The sequence below is a fragment of the Tachysurus fulvidraco genome, chromosome 21 (genome assembly GCF_022655615.1).
Source record: "Tachysurus fulvidraco isolate hzauxx_2018 chromosome 21, HZAU_PFXX_2.0, whole genome shotgun sequence".
In the NCBI taxonomy this organism is placed as follows: Eukaryota; Metazoa; Chordata; class Actinopteri; order Siluriformes; family Bagridae; genus Tachysurus; species Tachysurus fulvidraco.
In genome coordinates, this window is record NC_062538.1 from 21682502 (window position 1) to 21692501 (window position 10000).

General features: G+C 48.4%; 1 protein-coding gene across 9 annotated transcripts in view; it reads left to right on the forward strand.

Annotated features, from left to right (window-relative positions):
* Positions 1–10000, forward strand: part of LOC113655190 (probable E3 ubiquitin-protein ligase HERC1) — a 54895-nt gene that overhangs the window by 37309 nt on the left and 7586 nt on the right. For 7 of the 9 annotated variants that reach the window (XM_047805355.1, XM_047805348.1, XM_047805354.1 and 4 more), the window contains exons 53-70: positions 447–709; positions 861–985; positions 1156–1280; positions 1629–1832; positions 2661–2788; positions 2921–3120; positions 3594–3708; positions 5410–5541; positions 5623–5724; positions 5819–5992; positions 6941–7222; positions 7444–7509; positions 7910–8035; positions 8308–8446; positions 8756–8937; positions 9072–9227; positions 9382–9504; positions 9697–9802. In XM_047805355.1, the coding sequence (XP_047661311.1) occupies positions 447–709; positions 861–985; positions 1156–1280; positions 1629–1832; positions 2661–2788; positions 2921–3120; positions 3594–3708; positions 5410–5541; positions 5623–5724; positions 5819–5992; positions 6941–7222; positions 7444–7509; positions 7910–8035; positions 8308–8446; positions 8756–8937; positions 9072–9227; positions 9382–9504; positions 9697–9802 (2748 nt within the window). The remainder of the gene's footprint in view (positions 1–446; positions 710–860; positions 986–1155; positions 1281–1628; positions 1833–2660; positions 2789–2920; positions 3121–3593; positions 3709–5409; positions 5542–5622; positions 5725–5818; positions 5993–6940; positions 7223–7443; positions 7510–7909; positions 8036–8307; positions 8447–8755; positions 8938–9071; positions 9228–9381; positions 9505–9696; positions 9803–10000) is intronic. The other 2 variants (XM_047805349.1, XM_047805356.1) reach the window with 1 other exon arrangement.

The window sequence follows — 10000 nt, forward strand, 5'->3', positions numbered from 1 at the left end:
ACCCATACTCAGAATTCGTTCTCTGTGTTTAACCCATACAAAGGGCACACACACATACACACACACACACACACACACACACATACACACAGCAGTGAACACACACACACCCGGAGCAGTGGGCAGCCATTTATGCAGCGGCGCCCGAGGAGCAGTTGTGGGGGGTTCGGTGCCTTGCTCAAGGGCACCTCAGTCGTGGTATCGCCGGCTCGAGACTCGAACCCACAACCTTAGGGTTAAGGAGTCAAACTCTCTTAACCATTAGGTCACGACTCCCCCCCCCCCCCCCCATCTATATATCCTTACATTTAATCTGTTTAATTCTAAAACCATGATATTTAGAGCATCTGATCTGAACTGACTCAAGGTCGTCGTTCGTCATCAAAGCTTTTCATCTTTCTTATGCACAACTGCGTATCTTCATCACTGTCGTTCTCTTCTTTCAGAGTCGGGCAGCCCCCTCACTCCAGGCCCGTGTCTCTTTCAGGCCACCACACGTGTCGGATCTCTGGAATTGGCGAACGCTCTGGCAGCCTGCATCCTCTCTGCCCGCCTCAACAGCGGGCACCGGCAGTGGGCGGCTCAGCAGCTGATGCAGGCGCTGGCAGCGTCGGAGCGAGACGGCTCCGTCAGACCTCAGAGCTACAGCGACACGGCCGGCGACCTGCGACAGTGTCCTCTCAGCAAACTGGAGGCTCACCACAACAGGGTAGGAAGACTAACACACTCAGACTGTTACGGGGTAAATAATCGGCAGGGCGGCGTGATGAAAATAGTGTGATGAGTATTTTTGTTCCGCTCTTATTTATTAAAGGCAGACTTCATTTTTATCCATTTACAGTTAGCTTTAATGTTCGTAGGTAACAAGCTGCACCTGGAATTCAGAGCAAGGACTCCTGGCTACAAGCTCGCAGGATGGAACAGTGTGTCTGTGGGATATCTCTCATAATACAGCCGACCTGCTACACACACACACCTGCGTCAGGTAACACACAGATACACACTTGTTTTTGTACTGTATTATACATGCATGATCTGGATCTTCAAATGTATTCCAGAATGGTTCTTTAGTTTTGTGTGTGGGTGTATGTGTGTGTGTGTGTGTGTGTGTGTGTGTGTGTGTGTGTGTGTGTGTGTGTGTGTGTGTGTGTGTAGTGAATCCTCTCCTAGCTCTGAAGCCTCTGCAAGAACGCATCTGCTCTCTCCAGTTATGTGGAGTGCACGAGGAACACTGCTCGCCACCTTCCAGAGCAAACACATCTACATCTGTGGTGTCCGTGGTAAGATTGTGTGTTTGTGTGTGTGTGTGTGTGTGTGTGTGTGTGTGTGTGTGCGCGCGCGTGTTTTTTTGTGTGTGTGTGTCTGTGTGTGTGTGTGTGTGTCTGTGTGTGTGTCTGTGTGTGTGTCTGTGTGTGTGTCTGTGTGTGTGTCTGTGTCTGTGTGTGTGTGTCTGTGTGTGTGTGTCTGTGTGTGTGTGTCTGTGTGTGTGTGTCTGTGTGTGTGTGTGTGTGTGTGTGTGTGTGTGTGTGTGTGTGTGTGTGTGTGCACGTGTGTGTTTTTTTGCAGACACACATGAATAACTGAATTTGTCAGTTAACACGTAGCGACTCAGCTTCTTTCTCCCCCAGGCTCTCAGGTTCATGTGGAGACTCAGGTCTCGTGGGTAACAGCGATGACGTGGGCTCAGAACTCCACCTTCACTAGCGCAGGTACAGACAGCTTACTCGTGGGTCACCTCAACGGCTCCCTCTGCTGGATGGAGGTGACAGAGGACGGTGGAGATGGAGTACGGGTGGAGAGCATGCTGCTCCCTCACTGCCACCGGAGTGAAGGTGAGAATCATTTGTTTACACATTACATCATCACTTACAGAACTAAAGTGTGTCAGCTGAGCGCTTACCCCAACTTTATTCTTTCTTCTATTTCATCCCTCTTTTCATCACTGTCTCTCTTCTTTCTCTCACTCTGTTGTATTCTTTCACTTTTCTCTCCTTCTTACTTTCTCTCTTGTCTCTCTGTCTTTCACATCTGCTTGTATGTCTTTGTCGTATTCATTCTCTCTCCCTCCCTCCCTCTCCCTCTCTCTCGCTCTCTCTCCCCCTCTCTGTCTCCCTCTCTCTCCCTCTCTCTCTCGCTCTCTCTCCCCCTCTCTGTCTCTCTCCCCCTCTCCCCCCCTCTCTCTTTCTCCCTCTCCCTCTCCCCCCCCTCTCCCTCCCTCTCCCTCTCTCTCCCCGTCTCTGTCTCTCTCTCCCCCTCTCTTTCTCTCTCTCTCTTCCTCTCCCCCCTCTCTCTTTCTCTCTCTGTCTCTCTCTCTCTCCCTCTCTCTCTTCCCCTCTCTGTCTCTCTCTCCCCCTCTCTGTCTCTCTCCCGCCCCTCTGTATCTCTCTCCCCCCCTCTCTGTCTCTCTCTCTCTTTCCCCCTCTCTGTCTCTCTCTCTCTTTGTCTTTCTCTCTCGCCCCCCCCTTCTCTGTCTCTCTCTTTTTGTCTTTCTCTCTCGCCCTCTCTCTCTCACCATCTCTGTCATTCTCTGTCTCTCTCTCTCTCTCTCTTTCTTTGTCTTTCTCTCTTGCCCTCTCTCTCTCTTGCTCTCTCTCTCTCTCTCTCTCTCTCTCTCTCTCTCTCTCTCTCCCCCTCTCTGCCCCCCCCCCCCCCTCTCACAGCTCCTCTGTGTTTGACGTGGTTCAGCGCTGACAGACCTTTTGCTGTCGGTTATCCTGATGGGAAAATTCTGCTGGGAGCAGCTCAGAGCTATGACACAGAGCAACCGATACTGCTCGCAGCTTTCCAGGTACACACACACACACACACACACACACACACACACACACACACACACACACACACACACACACACACACACACATTCACTCCCTTGGTTTCCATACCTCTAATCCACCCACATCATGTTAAACTTTGGCAGGAGAGTGTGAACGCTCTGAGGTGGGACCCCACGGGTCACCTGCTGCTGTCAGTGGGACGTTCGGAGGTGGTGAAGATCTGGGGACGCTCGGGCACAGCGTGGCTCGTCCTGCACTCGCTGTACCACACAGGCTCAGTCAACACTGCCGAGTGGTGTCCTCTACCGGGACACGGGCCGAACCCACGCCTCATGATGGCCGTGTGAGTCCTGTGGCCACACACACACACACACATGCACACACACACACACACACACACACACGATTATCCTCATCATTGTAATTTTTTTTTACGAAATTCACAGCACATCTCTATAAACATGTGATTAATGTCAAAGCTGCTGTTATTGGAAATTAATCAACGCCAACTCAGTGCTGTGGAGAAATTTTACATGATGTATAAATAATATGCATTTGATTGTAAATCGAGTGGTTTATGAATTTATAATTAAAGCGTGTCGGAATAAATTATGCACTTCATGATAATGTGCATATGATGGAAGTTTAAGACGTGATTGTGTGTGTGTGTGTGTGTGTGTGTGTGTGTGTGTGTTGGGGCTTGGTTTATGATGTGGATATTGTAGTAAATTGACCCTGTGATGTGTCTGTGATTGAAAACCTACGATTTGCTTCATTATATTTTAATCCTTTTGTTTTTTTTCTCTCTCTCCTCAGCGGATGCCAAAATGGCCTCCTGTACGTGTGGACCATTCCACAAGGGGGCAGTAGTGTGTCAGTACCTCAGTTCCTCAGTGCCTCCAGCAGTCAGGACAGAAGCGGTGTGGTCAAGGTCAGAGTGTGTTTCTGTAGCTGTGCCTCAGGCATCAACTTCACTTTCACCACTTTTTATTGATTTTATTTGGATGGATGACTCATGACTGAGCTTTCTGTTCACACTGTGTGTGTGTGTGTGTGTGTGTGTGTGTGTGTGTGTGTGTGTGTGTGTGTGTGTGTGTGTGTGAGAGAGAGAGAGTTTTATCAGATTTGGAGACATTGTGTTTCTAAACGTTGAGGGATTCTTAATTTAACATCTGTTCTGATTAAAAAAAAAATGGTTTGCTTTTGTGTCTATGTCTTTGGGTGTGAGTGTGTGTATATCATGGGTGTGTGTGTGTGTGTGTACATCATGGGTGTGTGTGTGTGTGTGTGTGTACATCATGGGTGTGTGTGTGTGTGTGTGTGTGTGTGTACATCATGGGTGTGTGTGTGTGTGTGTGTGTGTGTGTACATCATGGGTGTGTGTGTGTGTGTACATCATGGGTGTGTGTGTGTGTACATCATGGGTGTGTGTGTGTGTACATCATGGGTGTGTGTGTGTATATCATGGGTGTGTGTGTGTGTGTGTACATCATGGGTGTGTGTGTTTGTGTGTGTACATCATGGGTGTGTGTGTGTGTGTGTGTGTGTGTGTGGGTGTGTGTGTACATCATGGGTGTGTGTGTACATCACGTGTGTGTGTGTGTGTGTACATCATGGGTGTGTGTGTACATCATGTGTGTGTGTGTGTGTGTGTGTGTGCATCATGGGTGTGTGTGTACATCATGGGTGTGTGTGTGTACATCATGGGTGTGTGTGTGTGTGTGCATCATGGATGTGTGTGTGTACATTGTGTGTGTGTGTGTGTGTGTGTGTACATTGTGTGTGTACATCGTGGGTGTCTGTGTGTGTACATCATGGGGTGTGTGTGTGTGTGTGTGTGTGTTGTTGGTGTGTGTGTGTGTGGATGTGTGTATACATTATGGGTGCATGTTTGTTTTGTGTGTGTGTGCATTGTGTGTGTGTGTGTGTGTGTACATCATGGGTGCATGTTTGTTTTGTGTGTGTGTGAACATTATAGGTGCATGTATGTTTTGTGTGTGTGTGTGTGTGTGTGTGTGTGTGTGAACATTATAGGTGCATGTATGTTTTGTGTGTGTGTGTGTGTGTGTGTGTGTGTGTGTGTGTGAACATTATAGGTGCATGTATGTTTTGTGTGTGTGTACTGTGTGTGTGTGTGTGAACATTATAGGTGCATGTATGTTTTGTGTGTGTGTGTGTGTGTGTGTGTGTGTGTGTGTGTGTGTGTGTGTGTGTGTGTGTGTGTGTGTGTGAACATTATAGGTGCGTGTGTGTGTGTGTGAACATTATAGGTGCATGTATGTTTTGTGTGTGTGTACTCTGTGTGTGTGTGTGTGTGTGTGAACATTATAGGTGCATGTATGTGTGTGTGTGTGTGTGTGTGAACATTATAGGTGCATGTATGGTGTGTGTGTGTGTGTGTGTGTGTGTGTGTGTGTGTGTGAACATTATAGGTGCATGTATGTTTTGTGTGTGTGTGTGTGTGTGTGTGTGTGTGTGTGAACATTATAGTTGCATGTATGTTTTGTGTGTGTGTACATTATTTTGTGTGCGTTCCATTAATTAAAGTTTCTACACAAATGGACATCTTTAATTGTTTCTGATTCAAATAAAAATAAAGTGTGTGTGTGTGTGTGTGTGTTTGTTCACACAGAGAGGCAGTGCTAATTGTGTGTTCAGACTGAGTGGACACATCACGGCGATAAAGACACTGTCCTTCTGCCCCAGTGGACTTGCTCTGATCTCAGGAGGAATCGGAGGTCTGATTAACGTCTGGTCTCTGAGGGTGAGTTCCTTTCTCTTCTATTCCTCACACACACTCCATCACAGACACTTAAAGACTTTCCCCTCCTTCCCCCATTTGTAGGATGGTTCGGTCCTGCAGACTGTAGTGACAGGGCTGGGATCGGTGGTCTGTACCACGTGGATCCCGAACGTGGGGGTCACCGTGTGTTCTGGGAGGTCAAAGGTAACACTATGTATTCACTATGTCTGGACTATGGATGCGGTGTGTATGTAGTGTGTACAAGTGTGTGTATGATTTTTTTCCCGTTCTTCTGCAGGACGTGTTGCTGATTCGCTGTAGTCCAGACTGGATCTCTCAGAACCACGTCCTGGCGTCATGCCGCACCGTGCTCCGTTCTCAGGGAATCCGTGGACTGAGTCGAGCTCCCTGCATGGCCGTCTTCCTCGAGCGCCTCCCGCTTTTACTGCAGGAGCAGTACAACTATGAGAGGGTGAGAAAACACAACAAAAATAAAGGAAGAAACTAAAAGATGCTTTAAAGGTGAGGTCTCCGTCGTTTGAAAGCCAATGTCGACATATAAAATCACCAAAACAAACACACCCCTAACCCAAACGGGTCCCACCCCTGTATCGATAGCTCCGCCCACACATACATACGTAACCCAGGCGACTAACAGAAAGAAACGTGTCTTTATCATAGCTGAAGGGAAGAACAATACGATTGTAGATAAACAAACAAGCAAAAATGCCACACAAGCATAATGATGTAAAGGACAAAGGCATATATTAGTTCTGTGTAACAAAGCAAAACCAACGTTACTCACCTATCGAGAAGGAAAAAAGCGCCTCGGCGTCTTAAGTAAAGTCGGCCACATATTCACAGGTCGGAGTTTCCCGAGTCGATAACTCCTGAGCTAAACGCTGTTACTACACAAAACGCGGTTGTAGCTGCCTCTCTACATTACTACGATAGAAAAGAGGTGTTATTTGTGTAGTAACAGCGTTTAGCTCAGGAGTTATTGACTCGGGAAACTCCAACCTGTGAATATGTGGCCAACTTCCTGCTCCTTCAGTTCTCTCCAGCGCTGGAAAGCTGATCCTATATTAACACGTCCTACTTCTTGTCCTTATCGTAAGTCTTTCTTCTCTTTCTTTCTTTGTTTTTATCCTCCATGTCGATGTTAAAACCGCTTTCTGCTAATGTCACACACGCTCACCGAACGCTCTCTCCGCCCATATCGACAAGCCCCGCCCCTTTCTGCTCACTGGCTACACGTTCGTTCGGATTTTTGTTCATTATTCGGCCCGACTCGGTTTTCTGAAGCGTTTCTCAAAAATCGGAGACCGCACCTTTTAAGCAGAGGAGCTAATTGACGTAGTGTAAAAAAATCCTGGTGTTATTGCTGGCTGCATGTTCAGAAACATCTGATTCTCCTCAGAGTCACGTGATGGCTGGAGATCAGCTGGTCCACAGCGGTTTCCTGCAGAGCTTGTCTTCTCTGGCTGTGGGACTGAACCTGGAACAGCTGCTGAGTCGAGAGTCCGTTCCTCCGCACCACGACCCCGCCGTCACCTCCACACGCTCAGAGTGGAGCTGGCTTTCCATCTTCTCCACCACAGTGAAGAGCGCAGAGGCCTTCGCCCGCTCCGCCTCCTTCCCCGAGGAGTTCACCGTGCCCGAGTTTCAGCAGAACGAAGACGCGGCCGCTTCCACAGCACTGGTGGGTAAATCGTCCTGAACGTCCTGACGATGTCAGACGGGTTAAAGTTACGGTTCCCTCTGACACTGGAGACTCCTTTTTTTTAATCATCTATCATACGAATCCCCGTGAAAGGGCTGTTGCTATGGAAATGCTAGTGTAAGGGTATGAAGTGTGTCAGGACATTTTTGCGTTCCTCTCTGAGGGCTCCTGTGACCCGGTCTGATGTTTTTGATTTACAGGATAACAGTAAGTGGAGCTTTATGATGGACGAGCAGCTCATGTCATGGGCCACCAGCAGACCTGAGGTAAAAGTGTGTGTGTGTGTGTGTGTGTGTGTGTGTGTGTGTGTGTGTGTGTGTGTGTGTGTGTGTGTGTGTGTGTGTTTTGTCTCATTAATCATTGTCAGCGTGCGCCCAGTCAAGGCCAGCTCCGTAGCACCTCTGCAGAACTTAACACGTTTCTGTTGACCAAAAATATCGAAATAATCAGGTGACCTGGTTTACCTGAAACTTCCTCTTCCTGTTAGCTGAACCCTGACCACACCGACCACGTCTTTCTAGCTTTATACACTTTAATTAACATTTGTTTACAAAGTCTTGTCATCTTTTTTTTTCTTTTCTTGTGTGTGTGTGTGTGTGTGTGTGTGTGTGTGTGTGTGTGTGTGTGTGTGTGTGTGTGTGTGTGTGTGTGTGTGTGATTATGCAGGACTGGCAGCAAGGTGGGAAGAGTGAGGTGTATCTGTGGGGTAACGGACGACACGGACAACTCGCGGAAGCTGGAACCAACGTTTCTGTGCCGACTCTCGCCTCCTCCCTCTCTCAGACTCAGCAGGTATCTCACACGACTACACACACGACTACACACACGACTACACACACGACTACACACACGACTACACACACGACTACACACACGACTACACACACGACTACACACACAACCACACACACAACCACACACACAACTACACACCTATGTTCAATACCTAGACAATCCCTGTAACTCCTTGTATTCTGTATATATTCTGCTGAAATTGGTGTGTGTGTTTGTGTGTGTGTGTGTGTGTGTGTGTGTGTGTGTGTGTGTGTGTGTGTGTGTGTTAGGTGGTGTGTGGACAGAACTGCACGTTCCTGGTCCAGTCAACCGGTGCCGTGTTGGCGGTAGGAGAGGGCAGCTATGGCCGACTGGGGCAGGGCAACTCAGATGACCTGTACACACCTACACTCATCTCTGCACTTCAGGGTAACACACACACACACACACACACACACACACACACACACACACACACACACTTTTCCTACACAAAACTACAAATCTGCCAGCCTGCCTTGAGGCACACACACTTCTCAATTACATGTTTTATCAATTAAAAACACCAGATGAGCCAATCAGCATATGAATGTGGAATGATTGACACTTAGGTAGCCGTTGGCACCACTGTAAAGCCCCGCCCCCTTCCTCCATTACACATTAGTAATGACTCGATTTTCATGGTAAGGTTTTGAGTTCTTTCATCTGATACAGAATCTGTCCAACATTTTCCTCCAGGTTACGTAGTCACTCAGCTGGTGACCTCATACGGGTCGGACGGCCATTCTCTGGCTCTGACCGAGACGGGCGAGGTGTTCAGCTGGGGCGACGGCGACTACGGGAAGCTGGGTCACGGCAACACCGAGCGTCAGAGACGACCAAAACAGATCGAGGCTCTGCAGGGGGAGGAGGTGGTGCAGGTGTGTTTACGTGCAGTAGAACACGTTCATCCTTGAACATCTTACCTTCACAGAAGCACCTCGTTTTAAATTAGATTTCGGTTTTAATCTCTTCTCACCTGTCGCACCTCCACCACATGTTTTCGACGACGTAGCTGGCGTGTGGATTCAAACACTCCGCCGTGGTCACGGCGGACGGGAAACTGTTCACGTTTGGCAGCGGCGATTCGGGGCGTCTGGGTCAAAGGTCGACCTCCAATAAGATGGTGCCGGAGAGGGTCACGGCACTCGAAGGACACCACATCGGCCAGGCAAGTGTTCGCACCGACTCGGTGGCTGAAGCTGTGAGCCTGTGATCAGGACCGATTATGACGTTTACCGCAGTTCTAATGTGTTTCCATAGTAACAGTTACATTTACAGGGTGTTATCTGACCGTGAGAAGTTTATTGTGTGTGTGTGCTCAGGTGTCATGTGGTATCAATCACACTCTGGCTCTGTCGTCAGACGGGATGACTCTCTGGGCGTTCGGCGACGGGGATTACGGGAAACTCGGTACAGGACCCTGTACGGTCAAATGCTATCCTCAGGTACTGCTTATAACGTCATCTTCACACCCAGGAGCCTCCCTGCTGATTAGCAGAATAACAATCGCACAGTTTCAGGTTCAGGATGATTTATCACATGCTTGTTAGCTGTTAAAGTCTGGCTTTGTGTGTGTGTGTGTGTGTGTGTGTGTGTGTGTGTGTGCGTGTGTGTGTGTGTGTGTGTGTTCTATTAAGCAGAAAGTGGACACATTGTGCAACAAAGGTATCAAGAAGGTCGGGTGTGGAACTCACTTTTCAGTGGTGCTGGCCAACGATGGACACGTGTACACATTCGGTCAAGGTATTTTACAAAGAAGAGAGAGAGAGAGAGAGAGAGAGAGAGAGACAAATAACAAGGACCTCATGCGATCACAGGGGTCCAAGCACTGTATCAGAAAGCATTGTTTTCTATGACGTTGTTGTTTCCATAGTAACGGCTCACTGTCAGTGGGTCGGATGGTGTGCAGTGCACGTTAAACGGTGTGTGTGTGTGTGTGTG